General features: G+C 57.0%; 2 protein-coding genes and 1 long non-coding RNA gene across 21 annotated transcripts in view; 1 reads left to right on the top strand and 2 right to left on the bottom strand.

The window, feature by feature from the left end:
- Positions 1-1,763: 1,763 nt before the first annotated feature.
- Positions 1,764-21,270, top strand: LOC109146248 (unconventional myosin-Vb-like). Its single transcript, XM_039565959.1, is given in 26 exon segments — positions 1,764-1,793; positions 3,522-3,632; positions 4,067-4,229; positions 5,608-5,856; positions 6,576-6,733; positions 7,255-7,352; positions 13,779-13,946; positions 15,377-15,470; positions 15,674-15,891; positions 16,560-16,760; positions 16,832-17,027; positions 17,713-17,901; positions 18,016-18,092; positions 18,094-18,107; positions 18,234-18,424; positions 18,575-18,718; positions 18,781-19,038; positions 19,141-19,235; positions 19,764-19,941; positions 20,021-20,042; positions 20,144-20,185; positions 20,188-20,419; positions 20,500-20,563; positions 20,566-20,676; positions 20,753-20,865; positions 20,942-21,270. Coding segments are annotated over 26 exon segments (3,564 nt in total). The 3' UTR covers positions 21,090-21,270.
- LOC120411453 lies at positions 8,717-13,822 on the bottom strand. 2 transcript variants are annotated; one of them, XR_005603753.1, is made up of 3 exons: positions 13,707-13,822; positions 11,363-12,238; positions 8,717-9,288 (listed from the first exon to the last, which is right to left on the bottom strand). It is a non-coding gene; the product is annotated as an uncharacterized LOC120411453 (long non-coding RNA). The 2 variants fall into 2 exon arrangements; XR_005603754.1 differs by having other exon boundaries at positions 11,363-12,219.
- Positions 21,271-24,414: 3,144 nt separating the features above from the next.
- Positions 24,415-27,136, bottom strand: part of UNC13A (unc-13 homolog A) — a 37,670-nt gene continuing 34,948 nt past the window's right edge. For all 18 annotated transcript variants that reach the window (XM_039566245.1, XM_039566242.1, XM_039566249.1 and 15 more), the window contains 3 exons: positions 26,751-26,843; positions 26,514-26,673; positions 24,415-26,237 (listed from right to left, as the gene is read on the bottom strand). In XM_039566245.1, coding sequence (XP_039422179.1) covers positions 25,949-26,237; positions 26,514-26,673; positions 26,751-26,843 — 542 coding nt within the window. In that variant the 3' untranslated portion in view covers positions 24,415-25,948. The remainder of the gene's footprint in view (positions 26,238-26,513; positions 26,674-26,750; positions 26,844-27,136) is intronic.

Genomic DNA, 27,136 nt, shown 5'->3' with positions numbered 1-27,136 from the left:
GGGGGTTTTATTTTTTTGTTTTGGTTTTTTTTTGTTTTGTTTTCTTTCTTTTTTTTATTTGTTTTTTATTTTTTACCTCTTTATGTATATGTAGGGAATTTATAGGAAAATATGTACTTTATTGAATAAATTTTAAAAACTAAAATATATTTTATTTTAAAAAGAAAATAACGGACCTTTAACCTTACATGGCTAAAGTACTGATTATATATTTGCTGAGCTGACTTGACGGTTATGAAAATTGTATCAAGAGTTTTATTTTTTGACTTCAAAGCCTTCTTAATAAAGACTTTTTACTATATATGAATTCTTGTGCTACCCACAGTGTCTCCCTGCCTGGAGCCTCTTGGTACCCGTTCCCATGTCCTTGGGCCCAGGGAGAAGAACAGGTGCCAGCCTGGGGGCCAGAGCAGGAACCAACGGGGACATCTGCCACCTCCCACAGGTGGATCTGTCCCTGCCCAGGCTGGGTGACCCTGCTCTGGGTCTGCCCTTCTCCTTGTCCCCACAGAAAAGCTCCTGTTCCAGGCACTGTGGTGCTGCTGGACAGGTCCCAGTCCCAAAATCCACTGGTGCCCTGGGCTGAGCCCCCAGCGTGGGCAGCAGGGGAGGGGGGATTCTGCCCCTCTGCCCCGCTCAGCTGAGACCCCACCTGCAGAGCTGCCCCAGCCCTGGGGAACAACATCAGGAGCACGGGGAGCTGCTGGAGCCACTCCAGAGGAGGCCACGGAGCTGCCCCCAGGGCTGGAGCCCCTCTGCTCTGGAGCCAGGCTGGGAGAGCTGGGGGTGCTCACCTGGAGAGGAGAAGGCTCCAGGGAGAGCTCCGAGCCCCTTGCAGGGCCTAAAGGGGCTCCAGGAGAGCTGCAGAGGGACTGGGGACAAGGCATGGAGGGCCAGGAGCCAGGGAATGGCTTCCCAGTGCCAGAGGGCAGGGCTGGGTGGGATCTTGGGCAGGAATTGTTCCTGGGAGGGTGGGCAGGCCCTGGCACAGGGTGCCCAGAGCAGCTGGGGCTGCCCCTGGATCCCTGGCAGTGGCCAAGGCCAGGCTGGACATTGGGGCTTGGAGTATCCTGGGGCAGTGGAAGGTGTCCCTGCCCATGGCAGGGGTGGCACTGGATGGGCTTTGAGGTCCCTCCCAACCCAAACCCTTCTCCATGCTCATCATCCCTCACCTCACTTGGGCACCCCGTTGTCACTCTGTGCCCAGCTGCACCCACTCTCCGTGTGGCACCCGGTCACCACGGTTTCATTCTGCCCCTGCAGGGCTGGCCAGGCCACTCAGGCGAGCGGGAACAGCAGGGATCCAGGGCTGTGGGGACACGCGAGCAGTTGGGGGCTGTGGAAAACGGGGAGCTACAGACAGGGGCACCCCTGGAGAGCAGCACCCATGGGCAGTGGGGGCCCAGGCAGTGGCACCTGTGGGCAGTGAGGACACCCAGAGGTGTCAGAGCACCACCAGTGCAATAGCCACTGGTTTCCATCATTACTGGGGTCCCTGTAATGAGGAGAGTGGGGGCTCTGCTGTGGGGCTGCGGTGGCGTGGGGGTCCTTGGGGTGCCCTGTGTGAGGGACCTGGAGGGGCCCTAGGTGCCCTTGAGTGAGGACAGTTTTGGGGTATCCTAACCAGGAGAGGCATTGGCTGCCCTCGAGGGGCTCTTGGGGCATCCCAGGTGGGAGGGGAGTGAGAGTTTGGGGTGTCCCGTGTCGGGGGTGCCTTATGAGGCTTCTTTGGATGCCCCAAGTGGGGTCTTGGGGTGCCCCTAATGGGGACCCTTGGCTTGTCCCGAATAGAGGTACCGGAGCTGGGAGGGGTCTCGGGGTGCTGCAGCAGGGGGGGACCAGCCCCAGCACCCCCAGGAGTTCCTCCGGCCTGGGGAGGGGCTGGGGGACAGAACGGGGGATAAAGAGGGGCGGGGAACATAATCCCCGCCGCCTCCAATTAGCGGCAATTAACGGCCATAAAGGGCTGCAGGCGGGGCAGGGGGAGGACTGGCAGCGGCAGTGGCGGGGGCGAGGGTCGTGGTCTGGCTACGGGGGGACCCCATGGCTGCGAGGGACCTGTACCAGGGGCCCGGGGGTCCCACCCGCGGGGCTGTGAAGGGAGCTGGGGGGGCTTCACCCCCTTCCCGCGGGTCTGGGGGGCTCAGTGCTGACCTGAGGGGCTCCACACCCTGCAGCCGTAGGGGCTGTGGTGGCTTGGGTGTCCCCTGGGTCACCTCTGTGCTGGTGCTCAGCCTGGTGGCCACAGGTGACGACAGGGTTTGGTGTCACCTGGGCACCCAGCTGTGCTGCTGCTGGCCCCACTCACCCTGCTGCTCATCCCCTGCCCCCGGCCCCATCCTCTGCCCTGGGAGCTGCTCCAGCAGCATCAAGGACCGTGGGCTGGCAGCAGGATGGGCCCTGGCTCTTTCCTCGTGCTGCTGTGTCACACATGATCGCCACAGCCACGGGACAGCCCCAAAACACGGCCCTTCCTCCCGGTGTGTACAGCATGAGCCTGGGGCTGGGCGGTGCTGGAATCTCTTCCCCATCCATCCTCACAGAGTGAGTGGGATCCTCATGTCCTGTCCCTGAAATGTCCAAGGCCAGGTTGGACAGGACTTGGAGCACCCTGGGATAGTGGGAGGTGGCCTTGCCCATGGCAAGGAGCAGAATGGGATGGTTTTTAAGGTGCCTTTCAGCCCAAACTATTCTGGGATTCTGTGGGGATTTCTTGGACACGAACCCAAAGTTCAGCCCTTCCTTCTCCCTTCCCGGCCTACTCAGTGCTTGGGGATGGCGCTGAGGACCTGGAAATGTTTGCTGCAGCCAAATTTGCAATCCCTGAATTTGCAAAACCAGCAAAGAGGGGCGGTTCTTCAGGGGCTGAGCTCTGCTCTGGACAGGGACAGGAGCCCAGGGAACGGCTGGAGCTGGGTCAGGGCTGGGCATGGAGCTCAGGGAAAGGTTCTTCCCCCCCGAGGCTGCTGGGCACTGCCCAGGCTCCCCAGGGAATGGGCCCGGCCCTGAGGCTGCCAGAGCTGCAGGAGCGTTTGGACAGCGCTCTCAGGGATGCGCAGGCTGGGATCGTGGGCACCTCTGCCAGGAACAGGGGCGGCAGGAGCAGGTTCCCTGTCCCCAGAGCTCAGGTCATCCCTTGCCAGCTTGGGGCCAGGTGCTCACCCTCTTGCCAGCTGACCGGGTGTCTGTACCAGGGTTTGGAGGTTTTTTTGGGCCAGTTTTTACCTCTCTTCCCCTGTGGTTTTGTGCTGCTTTGTTTGTGCTGAGTGTGGCATCCTGCTCCCTGTGGGGTGGCTCCAGAGAGGATTGTTCCAAGTGTGAGGGAGGTGTGAAGTCCTTCAGGAGCTGGGGGGACACACCCGGGTGCTGGGTCCCGTGGCTTGCCCTGCCCCTGGGCTGCCTGTCCCAGGTGAGAGCTGTGGGAAGGGCTGTGGCACTTGGCTCCAAGGCTGGTGGCCAGATGCTTTCCTGGCTCGTGGCCGTGGCTCTCTGCAGATCCCTCTCCCCTCTGTGTCCCACAGGGTGCCCGGGTGTGGATCTCCAAGCCCCTCGAAGTCTGGAGGGCGGCAGAAATAACCAGAGGCTACAGGGAAGGAGATGCCGTTCTCCACCTCCGCCTGGAAGATGGCTCCGTAAGGGTGGAGCTGTGCAGTCCTGTGGGTCCTTCCTGTGCTCCCCACAGAGTCAGGAATCCCCAGGAGTGGGAGATGGCTCACTCTGCATCCCAAACTAGCCTGGGCTACTCAGCAGGCCTGGAGGGCTCACACACTGACTGGACATGGCCCACCTGGTACCTGAGCAGGTGCCCAGAGCCTGCAGTGTGTGTGGTGCCCCTTGTCCCCTGGCCGCCTGGGGAGCTACTCCTCACTCCTGCTCCTCCCTGGCTTCCCAAAAGGCCTCCAGCTCAGCTGAGGCTGGCTGGGGAGGGATTCCTGGTGACCACCAGCCCAAGTGTGGCCTGTAGACGGAAGCCCTCTGGCTGTGCTGCTCCCACAGCCCCATCCCACTTTTGTGGGGCCACCTGTCTCTGTTCAGCCCTCCTTCTGCTCCATCACCATCCCTGCAGGCACTGGCCCACCCCATCAAGCTCCAGGTGCCTTCTCTCTGCAACCCCGACTGCCTCTCGAGTGCCAATGACCCGGTGGCCCTGAGCGACCTGCACGAGCCAGCCGTGCTGCACTCGCTCTGCCGGCGCTTCCTGGAGGCCAATTCCATCTACACCTACTGTGGTGAGCCCTGAGCCCCCTCCTGCTCCCTGCCCTGGGCACATGCCCTGCTCTATGTCTTGGTTTGAAAGACAGGTGTCTGCTAAGGAAGGCAGAAGTCTCCCTTGGAATGGCAGATGCGACCCCCCTTCCCTCTGAGTTATTATAATTTTTAAATCAAGGGGCTTTTAGGCAAAGATGTGGGAAATAGGAATAACAGTTCTTTACTATCATATATCTCTATGTGTATAACCAGTCGAACAAACAGCAATAACTGTGGCAGTAACGGCGAACAATCACAAACCCAGCCCCAGCCTTCTCGGCTGCCGGGCCCTTTCCCCTCGGGTGCAGTTCCGCTCGCAGCCGGCAGGGGCGCTGGCGGCTCCCGGTGAGCAGGGCAGGTGCGATGGTTCCCCCGCGGCTGCAGGGGGCGCTCCGGAGCGAGCTCGGGGAGCACGCGGCACCGGTGCCCCGGGATCCCGGGAAGGGATGGGACAAAGGCTCCACAAACCCTGGGCAGCCGATCCCGGTGTCCGGCCGGACCCTCGGGAACAGCAGGCTGGAGCGGCAGGGACGAGCACAAATCCCGGGTGGCAGACGAGATGTATCCAAACTGCGGTGGGAACCCCCCGGAGGTCTGGGCAGGCAGGGTGAGCAGGGCTACAACGCAGCGAAGGCTCAAAACAACGGCAGGGGCAGGGCGGCCACGGCCCAGCTCCCAGCGGGGCAGGGAAGGTGGGCTTGGGATCCCAGGGTTTCTCTGGCAGAAGGAAAAGCAGCCGAAGAAAGCAGCTTCCTTCTCCACCCAAACGCTGGGGACTGAACTGTCCACACACCCAGGTGAAACAAAAGAGCAGCCAGATGCACCCCACTGCAATGGCTAGCTCTTTTGTTTTTCTGAAGTACTCAGAAGTTTGTCCCCCTAGCAACACGTATGGGGAAAATTCCTTTAACAGAAAAAAAAACCAGGAGAGCTCCTGAAACCCCAACAATATCAAAGACTGCTTTTTTAATATCCCCCTTCATCCTTGAGATGCACCCTGGTTTGCCTTCTCAGTCCCATTCTGAAACAGGCAGGCCCCTCTGAAAAGGTACCACTGGCGAGTCCTCCCTCAGGGGATGAAAAACTCACCTTCCATCTGCCAGTGGTACGCGGCCCACATCCTCTCACCCATCAGAAAGACTTTTCCAGATGCCATCATCCTGCACTACATGGATGATATACCAGTTTGTTCCTGAGATCAGTCCTATTTAGACACTGTCCTAACTAAGACAATAAAGGCTATTGAAGACACCGGATTTGAAATCCGTGAAGACAAGATCCAGTGAACCTGCCCTTGGACCTACGTGGGACCCTGAATTGGCGAGTGGACCATCGTACCCCAACATCTCACCGTCAAAGATAACCCAGAGACCCTCCGCGACCTCCACCAGCTCTGCGGGTCCATCAGCTGCCTGCGTCCACTGCTGAGGATCACGACAGCGGACCTTGCACCGCTCTTCTATCTCCTCCGAGGCAGCGATGACCTTGACTCACCCCGTGCCATCACTCATGAGGCCAGGAATTCCTGGACGAACGTCCAGGAAGCGTTATCTTCCTGGCAGACACATAGGACTGACCCCACTCTCCCGTTCCAGCTCATTGTCCTGGGTGAGTCACCCAGGTTCACTGTGTTAATTTTTCAGTGGGACACTGCACAGAAAGATCCACTCCTTACCATCGAGTGGGTCTTCCTACACCGTGAGCCTATTAAGACCATTACAACACGTCAAGAGCTGATGGCTCAGCTCATTATAAAAGCCAGGGCGCACCTCCGCACCCTTGTGGGGTGTGATTTCACACGCATTGACCTCCCATTGACCACTGGGGTTCTGGACCATTTTTTCCAGAACAATGAGCACCTCCAGTTTGCCCCTGACAGCCACACATGGCCAAATTTCCATTCACCAGCCTAGTCATAAGCTGTTTAATTTGGCTTTCCATTTGGCCCCAAAATCACTCCAAAGTCAAACACCCCTAAAGGCCCTGACCATTTTCACAGATGGCTCAGGGGCATCACAGAACTCTGTTATGACTTTGAAAGGTTCAAAGACGCAGAAGTGGGAGTCTGACATCGATTGTTCAAGGATTCCCGCAGATTGCAGAGCTAGCAGCTGTTGTCAGGGCTTTTGAGACATTCGAAGAGCCAATTCATCTGGTCACTGATTCGGCATATGTGACCGGTGTAGTTGCTAGAGCTGAACACTCCTTGCTAAAGGAGGTGTCAAACCCAAATTTACACAGGTTGCTTTCAAATTTAATTTACCTCTTCTCCCACCGAAACCCACCATTTCATATAATGCATGTGAGGTCACACACCGACTTCCCAGGACCCATTGCAGAGGGCAGTAGAAGAGCAGATGCCCTGGCCATGCCTGTGCAGACTGCTAACGTACCTGACATCTTTGCACAGGCCAAGAGGAGCCACGGCTTTTACCATCGGAATGTGCCAGCCCTCATGCGCATCTTCCACCTACCACGCGACCAGGTGAGGGCCCCAGCTGCCAGCAGCACTGAGTTCCATCACTGGGCTCCAGGGTTAACCCCTGCCAGTTGTGGCAGACAGATGTGACCCACTATCCGGCATTTGGCAGGCAGAAATACATGCACGTGTCCATTGACACATTTTCAGGAGCAGTGTTTGCTTCAGCTCATGCAGGAGAGAAGGCCAAAGATGTCACCAGGCACTTTCTCCTGGCATTTGCCACCTTAGGTGTCCCGGAACAAATTAAAACTGACAATGGCCCTGCCTACACCTCCCACAAACTCAGGGATTTTTTCAGTCAGTGGGGGGTGAAGCATGGCGCAGGCATACCAAGCTCCCCTACAGGACAGTCAATTGTTGAAGGGGCCCACGGCACCATTAAGCGGGTCCTCGATCAGCAGCAAGGAGGGACAGAGATCAGTTCTCCTATTGAGAGGCTCTGTAAAGCCCTTTTCACGATAAATTTCCTAAACTGCTCATCCACAGAGCCAAACCCCCCTGTATTCTGGCACTTCTCCAATTAGGCCCGAGCTAAGCTGGATGAGAAGCCGCTGGTGCTGATCAAAGATCCTGAAAGCCAACAAATACTGGGCCCTTTCCCTTTGATAACCTGGGGGAAGGGGTATGCCTGCATATCAACACCATCAGGCCTGAGGTGGCTCCCAGGCAAGAACATAAAGCCTTACACTGGCCCAGCAAACACTGCTCCCAAAGACACAGCCGTGCCTGGAGCCGATGCAGAACAACCCAAGGACCAAAGAAACACAGCCCGGAGACGGAGACAATGCAAATTTTCACCGCAGACACTGACCTGCCATCCCACAACCAGAGCTGTGACCGGATAAGCTTACAGCACTGACATGTTCCCATACCCCTGTTACCATTCCCCTTTTGTTCCTAGCTTCTTAGCTAATAAAGAAGGGGGAATGTAAAGAGGGAGGGAATGGAAGGCCGCCCCCCAAAACTGCAAATTTTTAACTCTGTTTAAAACTCTAGCAGAAACACCTGCCAACCCATACTCCATCAGGAAACCCAGCATTTGTCCCACCACCACCCTCTAGATGTTCCTGGTACCACTGGCAGCAGAGGCTTGAACTGTACTGCAGCCAAAAAGAGACCCTGGCAAAGACTACCCCCTCCATGAGAAAATCCATACCAGTGTCCAGAGAAAAAATCCCCTGAAGGATTTGAGGACCTGTTGGGATGACGGGTTGTGGGTGTTTCTGATTGTTTTTGTTGTTTAATGTATAATTGGTTGTTTGGGGTGTTTGGTTCTGGGATCTCTGGGAGAGGCCTCTTTAATTAATACAGAAAAGAGGAGTTGTGGTGGCAGATTGACCAGTGGTACAAGAGACAGAGTGAGTTCTTGGTAAGACAGTCTCTGGTGCCAAACACTTAGCGGTTATGGTAAGGGAAAGGAGCCTCTCCCAGGATGTTCTGTTATGGTAGTGTACCCCAGTTCTGCTTCCCCAGCTGGCTCCTGGTGTTGGCCACACCCCTGTATTTAAGCCTGAGCTGCCACGTGTTCGGGGTCATTTGCCTCTGGAAACCTTCACAAGTTGTAGCAATAATCTGCTTTTTGTGGAACTCTACGCAAGGACCCTTCTCAACTCCTTGCCGTCGGCTTAATATTACTGGGGCCATCCCTGCGTCTGTGTGCTCACACATGAGAGCCATGGGGCTGGCTGGGACCCCGGTAATACCGTGTCACCTTCCAGGTGGGTCTGTGGGGTGGCACAGGGATGGGGCTGCGTGGGAGCCCCAGTCCTGGGAGTGGGAGGTTGTTCTTTCTGAGCATCCCCAGGGGATGTGACCCCAGTGCTGACGAAAATCTCTGCTCGCTCAGTTGGCAGATTTACCGGTCTCTGCTCTGGAAAGCCTCGGGCTGCCTAGAGATGGCACGGGCAATCCAGCGGCTCGGCAGCTCCGATACGCGACAAGTGACAGCTGTAAAGCTGTCATCAAAGCAGAAGCAAACAGTAGAAATATAGCCCAGACTCCGTGCCTGTATTCCTGTTTTCTTTGTTCCTCCTGTCCCAGGAGAGACGGGAGAGTCTGTTCGCAGAACGAGAGGCAGGAGCAAGAGGGGCAGGGCCCGCTGGGATCGCTGCTTTATTCGGGGGAAGGGAAAGGGGAGAGCAGGGGGTGGACCCGTGGTAACCAGCCAATCGGACTCTGCTTCGGGGGAGTCTGTGCTGCTTTCAAGTCTTACCCGCGCTTGGAACAAAGGGGATTCAGAGCACATGGCAGGGACAAGTCCGGATATGCCTGGGCAGTCCCGGGGCCGGGCTGCACTTCTGGGCAGGCAGCGACAGGCGTGGGCAAGGGTCACCCACACATTGTTTTCTGGCATCAGGGGTAACATGGTAAGTCCTTGCTCTGTCTCAGCTTGAGTCAGGACCATCCACCAAATGATCCACACCATCATCATCTTCTGAAGGTTGCCTGTTGGTTTGTTGGTCCACACCGTTGTCATCTTCTGAAGGTTGCCTGTTGGCACTTTTAATGTCGCAAATCAGGGCGAACACACCTTACAGGTACCCACCGCACAGCGGTATCTGTGGAAACACAAGCATACCCGCATACGTGACAAGGTCCCATGGGCCTTCCCACTCGTTAGTGAGCAAATCTCGTACCCAGACTTTCGCTCAGGGCAGGTGCGTTTCGCCTGAAGACTGCAACGAGAAGGAATGATTCAAAAGAACAGGATTATCAGAATTTGGTGGCACTGTAAGATAATTAATTGTGTATAAAGCTTTTGCCAACCGGCTCTGTGGGGATTCTCCAGTCATTCCCCCTTTTTGTTTTTCCAAAACACGCTTCAAAGAGCCATGAGCACGTTCAGTAATAGCTTGACCAGTGGGAAAATGGGGAATACCAAATTTATGGGTTACACCCCACTGTTGTAAAAACCTCTGCATCTTCTGTGAGACGTAGGCAGGACCATTGTCAGTTTTTACAGAGGAAGACACGCTCAAAACAGCAAAAGCCATTTGCCAGTGGGCGATAGCATCACGACTTTTCTCTCCTGTATGTATGGACGCCCACATGGCAGAGGAGAAGGTATCGACAGAAACACGTACATATTTGTATTGACCGAATTCAGCAATATGGGTAATATCTGCCTGCCCAATTTGCAAGGCTTGCAGACCTCTGGGGTTAACACCTGCCGGTAACGGCACAGCGAACCCTTGACAATCAGGACAAGAACTGATAATATTACGAGCCTCAGCAGAAGTTAATGAAAATTCTTTCTGCAAGGCATGAGAGCCTTGGTGAAAGAAATCACACGAGGCTTTAGCTTGTGCTAATTTGTCAGGTTGAGGCGTCCTCCATGCAGGGTTGGCCAATTAACAGCTCTGGCATTACCTTCCGCTATAAATCCTGGCAAACTGGTGTGGCTCCTTATATGTAGAACATAATGGGGAGGGACTCAGTTCTGAATTGCACACCACAAAGCTTTCAACAGTGAAAAAAGAACAGCATTATTAACTTCTTTCAAAAGAGAGCAATCAAGATGCTGTGTAGTATCTGCAACATAAGCAGAATCAGTAACGAGATTCAATGGTACATGAGAGAGAATTGCTGGAATGCCATGGCCACAGCCTTTAATTTGACAAGCTGGGCAGAGCCTGACTCGTGGCCTTCCAGCATCTGCCACCCAGACTCATCCTTCCAGGTAAGGCCTTTCCTGTTCTTCCTGATCCATCAGTAAAGACAGTGGGTCCTTGCAGCGGTACACGGCTGTTTTTTGGCCGCAAGGACAAACTGGTTGATTTTGCCAATCGTAATAACTTGTGGCTGGGCAAATGGTAAGCAATCTGCCCAGAAAAGTTTTGCAATGCACTCTGCAAAAGAGCACAAATTGCAGAACTCCATTCAAAATATTCTTGCTGAATAGGAATTACAATTTTTGCAGGATCTTTGGCCATCAACTGCAGGCACCTCTGCCGGCACTTGATAATCAGTTGGGCAATGAGCTCAAACAGCGTAGATGCTGTTTTCTTAGGCTGGTGAGGCAAAAAGACCCATTCTAAAATGTGCAAAGGATCAGGCCATTGATCACCCCGCTGTGCAATGATGCCTGTAGGATGGAAATCTGGAGTGACAAGAAACACAAGGATATCAATGGTGAGGTCCACCCAGTAGACCTGACGCTTTGAAATCACTTGCTGCACTTCTTCCAGTGCTTGTTCTGCTTCAGGGGTTAACTTCCTTGTCGAAGTTAACTCTGGGTTCCCTTTAAGGATGTTAAACAATGGGGATAATTGTGCTGTGGTCAGTTCCAAATAGGGTCTCAAGACAATTTATGGTACCCAAAAGTTTCTGTGCATCATTCAAAGTCCAGATTGATTTTTCAAACTGAAGATTTTGTGGCTGCACAAAAGTATTTTCACTTCCAGATATCTCCAGGGTGCCTGACGTTGCACCTTTTCTGGAGCTATCTGCAAGGATAATTTTGCAGTGCTTTGAGCAGATGTGGTTGGATTTGCAACAGCTCATCTTTTGTAGGAGTTGCTACCAGTATATCGTCCATATAGTGATAGCAACAGGCTCCAGGGAACTGTTCCCTAATACCAGACAAGGCTTGTGCAACATACCATTGACAATTGATTGGGTTCTTTTTCATACCTTGTGGCAACACTTTCCATTGATATCGTTCCACGGGTTTTGCATGATTAACAGATGGCACTGTAAATGCAAATTTTGGAATATCTTTTGGATGCAGTGGAATGGTAAAAAAACAATCCTTCAGATCAACAATCAATATGTCCCACTTAGCAGGTATCATTGTGGGGGATGGCATTCCAGGCTTTAAAGCACCCACACTCTCTATTACTGCGTTAATTTGACGCAGGTCATGGAGCAATCTCCATTTCCCTGATTTCTTTTTGATCACAAAGACAGGTGTATTCCAAGGGCTCATAGAAGGTTCAATGCGCCCTTGTTTTAATTGTTCCTGGACCAATTCATGAAGGGCAACTCATTTTTCTTTTGGTGGGGGCTACTGGGTTTCCCAGATAGGTTGTTCTGTAAGCTACCGTAGCGGCGGTGTAGGGTGCTTCATGCCCTTCTGCACAGTGGCCTCAGTCAAAAATTCATCCCCACTTTCACCCCCCAGGCTGCCAGATCATCTCATCCCCACACACTGAGGGGTGCTGCAGTGATGTAGGGACGGACAGCGGCTATTTGTCCTTCTGGGTTTGTGATCAACACAGGTTTAGTACTCAAGTAGCTTTGTGTAGAGCCCCCAAGGCCAGCAACAGCAGACCCCACTGGCATTGTAGGCCACAAGGGAGGCCATGCAGTGGCAGATTTGACAGTGACATTGGCTCCTGTGTCTATCAATCCCTTGATGGTTACATGTGATGGAGCCATGCCTTGCACTTCCAAAGTACAAACCGTTCTCTGGTCAGAGATGTTTTGAGTCCAATACACTTGAGGTAGCCCCGTCGATCCGAAGCCTTGATCCCCTCGTAGTCTGGAATCTGGTTTTGGGACACAAGACTTAAAAGGCACAAGTTGAGCAGTATGAGTCTGAGCAGGTAGGGTAACAGGAGGACTGGGGGTTGACACCATAGCATATATTTGTCCCATGTAATCAGCATCCACAACCCCCAGATGTACAAAGATACCTTGCACTGTCACACTCGAGCTCCCTATTAGCAACGCACTGAGCCCCTGACCCATGGCTCCAGGTGCTGCTAGGGGGGCTTTGTGTACCTGCTGCGAGTCTAAGATGACTGTGCTGGCAGTGGAAGCATCCATGCCAGCAGCTCCTCTTGTCCACCCGGTGGGGTGGTTGCAGAAGCTTGCATGGGGTGTGGCCCCTGGGAAGTGTTTGTGTCAGTGCGTGCTTCCCTTTCGCGCTCTTCTTCCCGCTTCCCTGGTGTGTGAGGGGCTGCCCATTCGCATGGAATTTAGATTTGCAGTGCTCTGTATAACGTCCTGGCTTTGCGCACTTAGTACAAAGTTCCACCCCGGGTGTTCCTTTCGGGTTTTTTGGCACACTTGATAATTGGTTCTTGTGGGGACACTGAGCTTTGGTGTGACCTTGTTGTCTGCAGCTATAGCAATGATGCTGTACCTCCACTGCAGCTGCAAGAGAGTCTGCTAGCATGGCCACATGGTAGGGAGCACTTCCTACCTTGGAACAAGCATGTATTATCTCCTCCAAAGAAGGAGAGTCACTCGGCAAGAGATCTGTGGCTTTCCAACACTCATCGTTTGCATTATCCTTTGCTAACTGCAAGAACATCTGCTCCCTTGCTGTCGGATCCGCTATCTGTTTGCCTAAGGCATCCTGCAGGCGATCCAAAAATTGCATATATGGCTCATGTGCACCCTGCTTTATCGAGGTGTATCGTTGTGTTGGTGAGGACATATATGCAACCTTCGTAAGAGCCTGCATACCCAAATCATGAGACTGAGCTAAGATAGAAGGATGCAGACGAGTGTGTAGCTGTGGGTTATCCAAAGGAGGGAACCCCAGCAGCTGAGCCACGCCTGCTCCGAAACGAGGATCATACGGAGATAATTTAAAATTGCTCATTGTCATTGCTTCAGCAAATTGACACCAAACAGACTCAAATGTTAAGTACTGAATTGGAGAGCAAAACAATCTTGTTATTAGTTTCACATCAAAGGAAGTCAGATCTTGTGCAGCTAAAAACGACAGCATCTTTGCTACGGCTGGGGATGCCAAACCATGCTTTGTAGCTATTTTGCCCAGTTCTGAAAGCACTTCCCAATTAAACTCAACGTATTGATTTGGTCCCTGACCTCCGCTTCTAATGACAGGGAACGCTCCCATTGCCCCCTCAGAACTCATTTGATTGTTCAGAGCAAAAGGATGCCCAGGCATAGGAATACAGTCTGCCAGTTCGAAGTCTCCTCTGAGACTTGTTAGTGCTTTGATCTGGTTCCAAAAGCTTTCCGGGTCATAAGCAGATACTGTTAGTGAGACTGGTTGTACCGTGAGCACGTGTTCCGGAGGATTTGCGGGTGTCACGGAGGGAGTATTTCCCTTGCTGGGGTCCCGTCCCAGCGTCTTGCCCGTATCGGTCACCGGGCGCCGGCGCCAAGGGCTGAAGGCTGATCGGCGCATGCGCGAGAGGCGCAGCGCAAGCAAAGGCCGGTCCATTGGAGGAAAAGCGGGGGAATCCACAGCAGGGGGAGCCTCTGGCTTCGGCTCGCCCTCTCCGTCGGACCAGAGGTCATCGGGCAGGGGTGTATAGAACGGAGCTGCCAGACCAGCGGGACCGGGACAGTCGGCCCCAAGGTCCGTCCTTCCTTCCGCCGCTTCAAGTGAGGGCGCGGTGCCGCCACGCCCCACCGAGCTATTGGAGATGGTAGCGCCCGGCGCGGCCCCGCCCCACCCCGCCGCCAGTACCGGCGCGGAGCGGCGGTGGAAGCGACCGGCCGGGACGGGGTGCGCCTGGCGCGGAGCCGTGTGGCACTGCTGCCCCGTGTGGCACTGCTGCTCCGCCCCGTGTGGCACTGCTGCCCCGTCGTGTGGCCCTGCTGCTCTGCCGCCCCGTGTGGCGCTGCTGCCCCGCCGCCGCCCTTGTCCGGGAGCGGCTGCCCCGGCGCCGCGGACAGGGCGGGTGGCTCTCGGGGCAGGGGAGCGGCGGGCTGGGGTTGCTGGTTGCTGATCGCTGTTGCGGTTCCGGGGCAGGGGCTGAGGGCAGGGGTCGGTCTGTTGTAGGACTCATTAGCGGCTCGCAGTTCGATGACTCAGGACACGGCCCAAAGGCGGTTTCTGCCGGCGCCTTTGTCTCTGTGCCCGGGTTCTCACCGGCCCCAGCGGCTTCCCCTGTTCCCTCCTGTCTCTTCTGCGCCTTCGCTTTATCCTCCGCATCCGCGGGGTCCCGCGGTTCTAAGTCCCGTTCCTTTTCTACCGCTTTTAAAGTCTCCAACACCGCCCTCCAGGTTGTGAGCCGAGTTTTTGCAGCCTCATCACCCCGGGAAGCGAAATCAAGAATTCGCAGTCCAACTTTTTCCCAGGTTGCCACCTTAAAGGCACCCACAGCAATAAAGTTTTTAGCACTTGTTTATCGTACTTAATGCCTCGTTTGTTTAGCATGAGCGTCCATACATTTACTGTAGCTTTTTCTTCTTGGGATATTTGATTCCCCATGGTCCCCTGTAGCCTACCTAGTCGTCCCAAGGCTTTTGGCACTTCTCCCCAGTGCTCTTTGGCTGCAGAGCTCCGTCCCCTCCGCTCTCTCCCGGCGCTCAATTTTCTTGCAGTTCCTCGCACGCCGCACCGGGTGTCGATGTTGGGGCAGTCACGACACGCGCGGACAGTGCCTCGCATAAAGTGCAGAAGAGGCTTTTATTAAACAAAGCAGCCCCTTTTGTACACTTTTTGTATGTTGTCATTTGTGTTACAGATTCATTGGGTGCTAAACTACTACAATAGACTTACGGGCTACTATCAACTAAAACCTATAGTCATTGGCTACCTGTAGCATGAGCATTCAAGCATTCAGAAAAATAACAGGTGTGGATATGTTGCTGTTTTTCTCCTGTTTTTTTAACTTTCATGCTTCTGTTTATACTATATCCTCATGGATAAAAACTAACTGCTTTTCTTCTCACGGGCTTTTCTCACGAGTAGAAGTTACCCATGTCCAAATGAAGGTCTGTGAAGGCTGCAGACCTGCTGTTGGCCTCAGCACTGAAGGGCACCATCGTGAAGCAGATCTGCAGCACTGCCCTTGGGAGACTGCTTCAAGTAAGGGTCCTGCTTTGGGGATGCAGCTGTGATACCAGAGTGTCCCTTGCAGGTGCTTTTCCCCGTGTTTTGGTGCCCACTGAGGCACAGAAATGGGTGAGCTGGGGATGAGCTCCACCTCGAGGGAGGCGGGATGGGAAGGATCCCTCCTGGAGGAGCCTGGGCAGTGCTCTGTCCTGGGACTGACTCTCCCTTTGCTGCAGGACCCCAGCAGGTACGAGTATGGGCAGACCAAGGTGTTTTTCCGGGCTGGCCAGGTGTCCGTGCTGGAGGAGCTGCGTGTCCGGAGCCCGCGGGCAGCCTGCACCCAGCTCCAGCGGCACCGCCGGGGCCGCGCTGTGCCCGCAGCGGAGCGGGGACACGGCTGGGGACAGACGGCAGCGCTGCCGGCTCTAGGCTGGGCTCTGACACGGGTGTCCCCGTGGGGTGGGGCGCAGGCTCTGCCACCCCCTGCCCAGGGCTTTGTCCTCCCTCTGCCTAAGGAGCCCCCCTTGCCCTGCTCTCTGCCCTCTCTTTCAGGCTTTGCTGTCCCTTCTCTGGGCTCTGCCACCCCTTGCTCAGCTCTGTTTCCTCTATAGGCTCTGCCACCTCCTGTCTAGGCTCTGCCACCCCTTGCTCAGCTCTATTACCGCTGGCCTGAGCCCTAGGGTATATCACTATGTCCCGCAGCCATAGGGAGGAGGAGGAGAGAAGATCCAGCAGGCAGGAATTGTGCAGCAAGATTGATTTATTTAATTCTTTTACAAACTCTTTTATAGACTTTTTTCTTCATATTCTAATTGGACAAAGGATCAGCCACCCCTTGGGGTGATTGGCCAAAATCCTAAAACATCCATTGTCAAAATATTTTTCTAGTATACCATAAACAAGACTTTTCAAGGTTGCAGGTGTTTGGTTGTTTACAGAACTCTGCTACCTCTTCTGCGTGAGAGAAAAGTCTCTCACGGACTTAGAAAATGGCAAGAAAATCCTTGCTAGCAGCATTTTTGTATCTACACAGCTCTGTCCCCCCTCCAGGCTCTGCCACCTCCTGCCCAGCTCCCTGTTCCCCCTCTTGGCTCCCTGCCCAGCTCCCTGCCATCCCCACAGGTTTGTGAGGATGCTGCGGAGGACCAGGGCTGCCGTGGTGCTGCAGAAGACCCTGAGGATGGTCCTGGCCCGACGCTCGTTCCTGCACCTGCGCCAGGCCGCCGTCACCATCCAGGCCTTCGCCCGGGGCCCGTTTGCCCGGTGCCGGTACCGAGAGGTGGGAGCCCAGCAGGGCGGGGGGTGCCTGGCTCCCCTCCGGGGGTGCCGGTGGTGCCACCGCCCTGTCTCTGCCCCTGCGGGTGGTGTGGCACCACCAGGCCGTGCTGATCCAGAGGCTGGCTGGCCCGGAGGTGCTATGGCCACGTGTGCAGGGCTGTGCTGCTCCTGCAGAGCTGCTGCCGCCGGGCCCGGGTGCGACGGGAGCTGAGCCGGCTGCGGCTCAAGGTGCGCTCGGTCAGGCACTACAAGCAGCTGCACAAGGGCATGGAGAGCAAGGTGATCCAGCTGCAGTGCAGGCTGGACAAGCAGGTGGGTCCCAGGGGGGTCCCAGGGGCAGGGTTTTGTGCTGACCACCTCTTACCTGGCCCTGGCCCAGCTGTGTCCTGGGCCTGGGGCAGGAGCTGATTGCCTGACGTGGGTCCCCAGGAGAAGCGGTGCCTCTGGGTTTTGTTCCCAGGTTTCTGTGCTCCTTGGGACGGGTGGGGCACTCCCCTGGGTGCAGCCTCACAGCAGTGTCAAGTGCTGGGGACAGTCCTGGTGTGACATGTTCCACTCTGCTGCTGGCAGCATCCCTTTTCACCATCTGGGTTTCTCTGCTCTGACTGTGGCTGCTCCAGTTCTGGGGGTGTCTCTGGAGGACGAGGGAGGTGGTGTGATCCTGTCTGGGAGTTGGAGGAAACAGGGCAGGGTAATCCCGCTGTGAGGACCAGCCTGGTGGCGGGGAAGGGACCCACACGTGAGCTTTGCCATGGCTTTAGAGCCCATGGGGGTGGCAGGTCAGGGACAGCTGCTCTCCCAAGGCCTGAGCTCTGGAGGGGGAGGATTCTATGGCTCAGGGCTCCAAGGAGATGATGGGAAATGGGGTCTCATTACAGAGGGGCAGCCTGAGTGCACGGGGCTCTCAGTGCTGTGACACGTGGGGATGTGTCCCTGCCCCTGTTCCTGACCCTGCCCCTGTTCCCAGCCCTGCCTGATGCTCTGTCCCTCGCCCCAGGCCCAGGAGAAGCAGCAGCTGGTGGAGCAGCTCTCAGGGCTCAGGGCTGCCCACGCTGAGGAGCTGCAGCGCCTGCAGGATGAGTTCTGGTGGCTGCAGGAGGACACAGCTGGCAGTGCCCAGGTCGAGCAGCTGGAGCAGCTGGAGAGGCACAGCTGCCTGGGCCTGGAGGTCGAGGAGCTTAGGGAGGTCTGTTGGGGGATGCTCCTGCTCCTCTGGGGCTCCACAGGGCTCTCCTGGGAACATGCAGTGGGAGTCCACTGGGCAGGGCTCAGGCTGTACCTCCCTTCTGCCTTCCCGCAGCGCTTGGTGGAGATGGAGGCTGTGCAGCTGCAGCTGGGGGAGGAGAGAGATGCCCTGATCCAGCACACGTTGGAGCAGTCAGGATCTGGAAGGTAAAAGGGGTGCTCTGACCCCCTCATCGCCCGGGGTAGGAGCAGGTCCTGCAGGCAGAGGCACATCCCCTCTCCGAGGGGTCACGGCGTGGTTGTCCCCACTCCCCTCTGTGTCCGTCCCCACAGAGCTGCACCAGCAAATGGCACGGGAGAGCCAGGGGCTGCTGTGGGAGCTGGAGGAGGAGCAGGAGCGCTACCGGAGCCTGGAGCAGGACTACGCCCACCTGGAGCAGGACTATGAGACCCTTCCACAGGGTGAGGGCCCGGCCCGGAAATGGGAGCCTCCGGGCAACCCCTTCCCTGGCTCCTCATGCGGAGTGGGCAGTGCTGGCTGCTCTGCTCTGGGAGAAGTGTATTCCCCAGTTCATCTGCTGGGGGTCCCCAGCCCAGGTGCCCTCCCGAGGCTGTCACTCCTCCAGGGGATGTGGCAGCAGAGGATCAACCTCGTCCTTCTCTTCCCCACTTAGCAAAGCACCTGGAGACGATCCCCTTCCTCAGAGAGCTTCCAGGGCTCCGAGAGCAGCTTCTTGTCCTCCTCTGTGTCCACGGCTCCCTTGAGAGACGGCTCTGACCTGCAGGCTGAGGCCAGTGGGGACACTGGGGACAGTGTGGTGGGGGTGACAAGTGGGCTGTGCCTTCCCTTGGCTGTGGGGACAGATGTGCCCCAAGGCAGCTGGCTGGGGGCTGGTCCCCTCGGGAGGGCTGTCCCCAGGATTCACTGGCTGCTCTTTCAAGCCCTGTCTCTGCACAGGGGCTGGAGGAGCCACAGCCTGGTAGTGAGACCCTGAGTGGTGTGGGGAGCCAGGACCCCTTGGAGAAGTCGTATCTCCTCCCCAAGGAGGAGCTGGCTCGGACCTGGGAGGAGCTGCCGAGGTTCAAGGGCTCATTGCAGCTGGAGGAGAAGAAATGCTTGGAACTCCTCAAGTGCAGGGTGAGCTGCTGCCCCGATGCCATGAGCAGGGCTGGGTCCAGGCTGTGTCCACGCTGGCAGGGCTGGGTCTGGACTGGTCTCACCCCGTTTTCCCCTGCACAGAACACAGCGGAGATGCCGGGACCGGGCAGGAGCTCAGGGCAGGTGGTGGGCGATGACCTGAGATACGCCTACGATGCAGTGCAGGTTGCCAACAGGTGAGTGTGCTCCCAGGGAGATGGTCTCAGCTGAGGCTGGCTCCCCCATGCTGCTGGTGGGGCTTTTCCTGGTGTTTAACCAGCTGTGGCCCGGCTTGTGGTGCTGAGCAGCTGCAAATCCTCTTTGGAGCAGCCCCATCCTCCCTCGTGAGAGGCAGGCACCCAGCTGGGAGTGGGGCACCCCTGACTCCCCTTCCATCCGCCCTACCCAGCTGTGTTTTCCTGGATGGGGCTGGGGCATCCCACCGTGCTCAGAGCAGCTCTGTGAGCAGGTGGGATGTCCTGGACTCCACAAGAACCTCCTGAGCGCTGGTGGAGCCCGTTCCTGGGCTGTGCCCCATGTGCTCCGTGCTCAGAGGGGAAAGGCTGGGGCTGTGCTGCCTCAGGGTGCCTGGGCAGGGGATGAACCCCAGTTCTGCAGCTTCTGGGGGGAAAGCAGCTGCTGCTTCTGCAGTTCTGCCTCCTCGGCAGCCTCCCAAGGGCTGGGGTGGGGCTGTAGTGCCTCAGTTTCCCTGTGCTGGTGTGCAGGCTGCTGGTGAGCCAGCTGAGGGAGGAGAAGCAGCAGAACGAAGAGGAGGTCCAGGGGCTGCACCTCGACATCTGCTCCCTGAAGCAGCTGAGCCAGCAGCAGACAGCCCTGAGCCAGGAGCTGCAGGGCCAGGAGGGGCTGCAGTACCACGTGCTGCAGCTCGAGAAGCAGAACTGGGTAAGAGGGGCTGGGGGACAGGAGTGGGTTTGGGGCTGACCCCTTCCTTGCCGTGGGATGAGCTGCAGTGACTCCTTAGGGAGCGATGTGGGAGCCCTGCTGTACCCCCAGCTGGGACACAGAGCCCCAGAGCAGAGCCTGGCTGCTTGAGGCACCACCCAGGGTTTGTGAGCCTCTGCGATGAGCTTTTTGTACCCTTTAGTTGCTGCCATGCTGGAGAGCGAGCCCATCCAGGGCTTGTCCTCCCCCTGACCCCTGGCCATCACTGCTCCTCCTCAGCCTCAGCCCCTGCCCACTCCCTGTCCGAGCTGCTGCAGTGCCTGGGCTCTTTCCACGCCACTCTGGACCGCCATGGGCTGGCCCCCAGAGTGGGCCACCAGGCCCTGTGCCAGCTCCCCTTCCTCATCAGTGGCACCACCCTCAACTGCCTGCTCCTGAGGAAGGACGCGTGCTCGTGGAGCTGTGGCATCCAGCTCAGGTCAGTCCCCGAGTGGGGCACGTGTCCCTGGGGGTGGCGGGAGGTGGCCCATGCCCTGCCCTGAGCCGTGTCCCTGGCAGGTACAACACCAGCCAGGTGGAGCAGTGGCTGTGGGCGCAGGGGCTGCAGCAGAGCAGGAGCTCTGTGAGGAGCTGGAGCCCCTGGTCCAGGCTGCCCAGCTGCTGCAGGGGAAGAAGGTGACAGAGGAGGATGCCGGAGCTCTGTGCAGCCTCTGCACGGTGCTGACGCCCCAGCAGGTACTGGGAGGGTTGGAGCTCTTGCCTGCTGGGCATCCACCTTACCCTGGGGCTCCTGGGACCAGGCTGTGCCCAGAAATGCCAGGATGTGCCCAGCCCTGCCCTGTTGACGTCCCCCCCCTCTCGTGCAGGTTGTGAAGCTCCTCCGGGCGTACACCCCGGCCGTGGGGCTTCAGCAGCAGCGTGGAGGTGAGCGGGCCCGGGGGCTGCCCTGCATGGACACCCCCACGCTGGGGCAGTCCTGATGTGACCATTGTCCCCACAGAGGCGGCTGCAGGACCAGTACAGTCCAGCTCCTGGTGGACACCAGCCACCTCTTCCCTGCTCGCCTGCCCTTCACTGCCTCCCCGCTGCACCTGGATGAGCTCCACATCCCTGAGACCCTCAGCCTGGCCTTCCTTGGCCACTGCTGAGCCTGGGGCTGCCCCTGGGCTGCTGCCAGTGCCCCATTTCAAGGTGTCTGCACCCTCTGAAGTTTGGGAAGGCCGTGAGGGCAGGGGTTCAGCACCTTTTGACTGTGAAGTTGTTTATTTATTGAAATTTGTGTGCCTTGTTTGTGGCACAGGCAGGGCCCCTGACAGTCCTGCACTGGGGGAGTTGGCCACGTTTTAATCCTTTGGAGTTAAGAAAAGTCTTTGCAGGTAACTCTGGCATTGAGGCTGTTTGCAGGGTGGTGGGAGGGAGCTCTTTTGGCCCCAGAGAAGGGGTGGGCAGCAGGCTTGGAACAGACTTACCTGCTTCCTGTGAAGACAGGGAGCATTTATTTGAATGACCTGGCTTAGCTGATGTCACACAGACTTTAACTCCTCAGCCTGTTCGGGTTAGGAGTCATGGAGGAGCAGGAGCCTTTCTAGAGAGGTTTGGGCTCCTCTTGAGAAGGAGTCAGTAATTGTACACTGCTCCCTGAACCACCCGTGCAGTTCCAGTTAAACACTGCCCCTCAGCCTCCTGTCTCAAGGAATTCCTCTGAGGAATTGCAGTATCTCCTGAACACAAGCCTCCCCTTTCTCCATAAACAGGATCCATTTCAGGAGTAGATGAACCAATCCCATGAAAGTGCTGTGTCCTGGTCTTGAGTTACAATGGCTTTGGGAACATGAGGACTGGGAGGTGCATGAAGGTGGTAGGATGAAGTGGCATGAACATCAGGGCTCAGAGGGACTTGAATTTAAGTTCAAGAATCCAACTGTTTTCCATTCTGTGACTGAGGTGAGATCTGGTGGGTGGGAAGATGGACCAGTAATACCCAGTCCTGCTCTCTGGCAGTGGAAGCCATTCACCCTTGTCCAAATTCCCTCTCCAGCTCTCCCGGGGCCCCTCAAAGCACTGAAAGGAGCTCTGACGTCTCCCTAGAGCCTTCTCCAGGCTTAAAGGAGTCTGGTTACACCCAGTCCGTTTTCCCACTCGAGGTGGGTTTGGGTTTTCCAGTGCCCAGCATCACATCCCAGAGCTCACAGACCAAGTGGCCACCAGGCTTGCTCAGAGCTTCACTTGGACTTCCTGAACAGGGTTTGAGGGCAACTCTCTCATTATTGTCCTGCTCACAGTGGGCAGCTGGTGCATAAATTATTACATTTTAAAAATCCCCTTTTTGTCTTTACTCTGAAATATATTGTAATACAAATACTAACTTGCCATGACTTCAGCAGGCCATATTCTAAAATAACTGATTTTTATGTACCTCAGGTCCTAATTAGTTCATAGAATCATGGTTGGAAAAGACTCAAGTCCAGCTCTCAACCCATGTTCACCACTCAGCCACATCCTCCAGTGCCCCATCTTTGCAGTGTTTGAATGCTTCCAGGGATGTTGATTCCACTCTGGCCCTGGGCACCAAGGCCTGACCCTGCTTTCAGTGAAGAAATTTCCCTAATATCCAATATAAATCTGTCCTGGTGCAACTTCAGGCCGTTTCCTCTCATCCTGAAGCTCCCTGAAGCCTCGTACTGAGAGCCGGTGTGTCCATCCCTGCGTTTCAGAGCCTTTTGGTTGTATTGAGGTACAGATCCCAAAAATTAGTGCCTTTTACGGCTTGCAGGGAGCCCTCGGGGATGGGAGTGAAGGGCAGCACTTGGTTTCAAACTCCCCATGATATTTATATAGCTGCCAAAAGGCCCCCAGGGTCAGGATTCTGCCCTCCAAAAGGCTCCTGGATCAAGGTCCAGTCAGGAAGATCACTCAGCATTTACCCTCCCAGCCTCAGCTGGGGGGAACTTGTTTAAATTGTTGTTAATTGAATCCTATGAAGATAATGGCAAATAGAAATAAACCTTAAAATAACTTCCTTCCACCTCTCCTTTCTCCTCAGGCTCAACTTCCCTCCCAAATTCTCTACCTCCTCCCCCAGAGCTGTGTAGGGGGATGGGCAATGGGGCTTGTGGTCAGTTCATCACCCCTTGTCCCTGCTGCTCCTTCCTCCTCCTTCTCTTCCCCTGCTGTAGTGTGGGGTTCCTCCCATGGGTGCCAGCCCTCCATGAACCCACCCTGGCTGGATCCCTGAGCTTCTGCCCCAGCACAGCCTCTCCACGGGGTCAGAGCCACCGTAGGGCAGATCCCCCTCTCTGGGCAGGCTCCTCCAGGGGCTGCAGGTGCAGCTCTGCTCCCCAGGCACCTCCGGGGCTGCAAGGGCACAGCCTGTGCTACCGTGGCCTCCCAGGGAACCTCTGCTCTCTTTTCACATAGGCACAGGAGCCCCATGTGAAATTATGATGATTAAAGCTAATTAATTAATCCAGGAACCCTCAAGAAATGTTGTATCCACCATGGATCACTGGAAAGGGATGAGCCCAAGAGCCAGGATGGGGTTGGACTTGGGCTTTAAAGGTCCCTTTCAGCCTAAGTCATTCCACAATTCTAGCAAAGCCTGGTGGCAGCCCCACAATTCTCAAGGGTGAAGCAGGACTGTGCCAGACCCCAGGAACAGCCCCAGCTCTCTCTGTAGGTCATCAGGGCCCTGCATTCATCAAATTACATCAATCCAATTTAGTGAGAAAGTGTTTCGAGGGACTGTGCCAAAAGCCTCACAGAAGTCCAGGGAGGTGCCAGCCACAGCTCATCCCTTCTCTGCTGAAAGAGTCACCCCAGCATGGAAGGCCACGAGAGCAGCAAGGGATGGGTTTGCCCTCAGTGAGGCTGTGCTGGCTGTCCCTGATCACCTCCCAGGACAGGTCTGTCCCAGCTCTGCAGCTCCTCCCGAGGGGAGGCGGAGGGGCAGGGGCTGAGCTCTGCTCTGGGACAGGGACAGGAGCCCAGGGAACGGCTGGAGCTGGGTCAGGGCTGGGCATGGAGCTCAGGGAAAGGTTCTTCCCCCTGAGGCTGCTGGGCACTGCCCAGGCTCCCCAGGGAATGGGCCCGGCCCCGAGGCTGCCAGAGCTGCAGGAGCGTTTGGACAGCGCTCTCAGGGATGCCCAGGCTGGGGTTGTTGGGGTGTCTGTGCAGGGCCAGGGGCTGCACCGATGACCCCTGAGGATCCCTTCCAGCTCAGGATATTCCAGGATTCTGTGTTCTGTGATGCCATTTAACACCTATCCTTGGTGCAAAGGCACCCTCATGGAGCAGCAGCAGGGACCATCCCTGGGCTATTGGTCCTTGGAGCTGGTTAATCTTGGAGCTGGTTATCCTTGGGGTTGGATATGCCTGGTTTTCACTTTAAAGGTGGAAGTGCTGCACTGGGATGGGAGTGGGGCTGGGGGGGCCCCCAGGTGCCTGTCCCCTCCCAACTCCCCACAGGAGCCACAGTGAAGGGTGTGCTTTTTAATGTCAGTTATAATAAAATATTTTTACAGAGCCCAAAAAATTCAAAATAGTGCAAAACATCTCACTGTCATGCATCCATGGGAGCCGCCGCCGCCGGCGGGACAGACACACAGGCATCGGTGACACTGTGCTACAGGAGCAGAATTGGTCAGTTCAATCACATGCCAAACAGGACAGTCTGGGGAGGGGGCACAGGGCCAGGGGCACCACGGTCGGGGTGCGGGGCCGAGCCCCAGCCTGGCCGTGCAGGAGCAGCCGGTAGAAAAAGGGTGTAAACATTGAACAGAAACAAGAGAGGAAAGTGAAACCCTTTGGTCCCAGGCAAACCCTCTAGAAAAAGGAGCGTGGGGGCCGGTTGGGGTACCCTGTTTTGGGACGGGAGGGGGCTGAGAGAGCTGTATTGACTTGTGGGGTCATGAGGCCGCTGCCTGCCCCAGGACTCGGGGCAAACTGGCCGGCTGGGGTGGCCACCCCACCACCACACACCCAGGCCTCCCAGGCACTCGCACGAGACATGCACACCACTTACCACACAGAAATGGTGCTCACTGGGGAACTGGGGGCACAGAACTGGTGCTTACTGGGGGACTGGAGGGAGGGGGTCTCTGGGGCGGGGTGGGAAGGGTTTTGCTTGGGCCAAGGAGATCCCGTGGGCTGCACTGCTCAGGGATGCTGGTCCCCACCGGCCAGAGCAAAGAGGAATGAGTCCCTCTGCCCTGGTGCCCCCAGCCCTTGCCTCCCCCCAGCCCTGGCACCTTGTGGGGGGCAGTGGGGCAGCCCACGGTGGCAGCAAGGCAGGGAAGACAGGATATGGGCCGGGGGCTGCTCCCTGCTGCTCCCGACCCTGGTGATGCTGCTGCCAGCCAGGGAGGGGGGACCCTGTGCAGGGCACGTGGGGGCTGCACCCGCCAACCCAACAGCCCCAATAGCCCTTCCGGGTGCAGGACACAGCCTGTCCAGCTGCCCTGTATGTACAGGTATTTACATATGTACAGGTGCTCAGGGCTGGGAGCCGCCCTGCCCTCAGGGCACACCAGGGATGGCGACAAGGGGCCATCGAGCTGTGCCAGCCACTCACCAACACCCGCACATGGCACGAGACACACACACCCTCCCCAACCCTTTCCTTGCGTCACTCGGTGAGGTTTGGGGCTGGGTGGGACAGTGGAGGTTCAGGGATGGGCCACTGGGGTTCCTCCATCTCAGACAGGCTGGGGAAGGGCGAATCGCGCCCCTCACCCAGGCTCGGGTCCAGCCCTTTCCTGCAGCCCCCCAGCCCCAGCACCTTCCTGCGAGGCAGGACGGGGGCCTGGCTGTGCCCGGCACCGCGGTCACCCACCCAGCCACGGTCACCCAGCCAGGGAGGGAGGGGAGGGTCTGTCACTGCAGCCACAGCACGCCCTCCCCAGGGCCGCGACGGCGACTCCTCTGTGGCCACTCCTATGGCTTATACACGGCTGGAGGATTCTGTCAGGGGGCCGGGAGCAGGGGGCGAGGGCTGGGGGGCCCGAGGAGTTTAACTGCTGCCCTCCTCGGCCGAGCGCGTGTCCGACTTGAGCTTGACGAACTCCTTGGCCACCTCGTCGTTGTTGCGCTGGGACAGGATGCGCAGCACGGTGAGCCCGGTGTCGTCCATGTGGATGCGGCGGCCCAGGGGGAGCCAGCAGGCGCAGCCGGGGCGCTGCAGGATGTCCCGCAGCTGCAGCACGGCGATGCCCACGGTGCGGTCCTCCCGGGCGAAGCAGTAATCCTTCACACACACCTGCAGCTCGTAGCACTCGGGGCCCGTCTCCGTCCCCAGCGTGCTGAGGGGGGACAAGGGATGGGCAGTGTTGGGGTCACACTCCACCCCTATCCCAGCCCTCTAACAGCCCCTACATGGCTGCTGTCCCCACTCATACCCCTAAAAAAGCCTTTTCCTTTTTACTCCTTCCCCCCCTCCCTGCTTTTACCAATGAGAAAATACCTAAAACATCCCATTGGGGATTAGCAAACTCACTGGGAGACCCCAGGAGGTGCCCACATGCGGGGGACACGTCCCCCAGCCTGTCCCCATGTCCCCAGCCCGCGGTGCCACTCACAACTGGAAGCTCTCGTTGTACTTGGGGGCCCAGCTGTTGTTCTTGGATTTGGTGGCGAATTTCCTCTTCTTGTCACTGAGGTGGGGCCCGATGATGTTGACCTCGATGAAGGGCCGGAAGATGCCCGACGTCTGCCACTTGAGGTCATTTGCAGCCACCACTGCGAGGAGGGGACAGGTGAGGCTCACGGAGCACTGTCACCTGCCAGAGCCCGGCACCCCGGCCAGCAGAACTCACCTTTGACAGTGACTTTGTGCTCGCCACTGCTGGGGTGGGTCAAGAGCTCCACATGGATGGACACCTCCCCAACGGGGTCATCCACGCCAGAGCCTGTGACAGAGGGAGGAGATGTAAGCGCCTGTTCTCCCCGTGCTCCTGACATCCCCTGCCCAACGCTAACCCCACTGAGGAGGCAGGTCACCCACCGCGGGGTGTGGCCCAAAGGGCTGTAGGCAGAGCAGTGTGGGTGCAGCAGCTGTGACGGACATGGCAGGACACTCTCAGCACCAGGCTGACTCTGCCATCCCACCGCTGTGAATGCCCCCTTGCCCAGGCAGGGCTGAGGGGCCTGTCTGGAATGAGGCAGAGGACAGTGGCCCAGCTCCCCCTGCTCTTGCCACAGA

This window comes from Corvus cornix, chromosome 28, assembly GCF_000738735.6.
Source record: "Corvus cornix cornix isolate S_Up_H32 chromosome 28, ASM73873v5, whole genome shotgun sequence".
Taxonomy (NCBI): Eukaryota; Metazoa; Chordata; class Aves; order Passeriformes; family Corvidae; genus Corvus; species Corvus cornix.
Note: the sequence above shows the minus strand (reverse complement) of the source record. Positions and strands in the feature narration are given on the sequence as shown.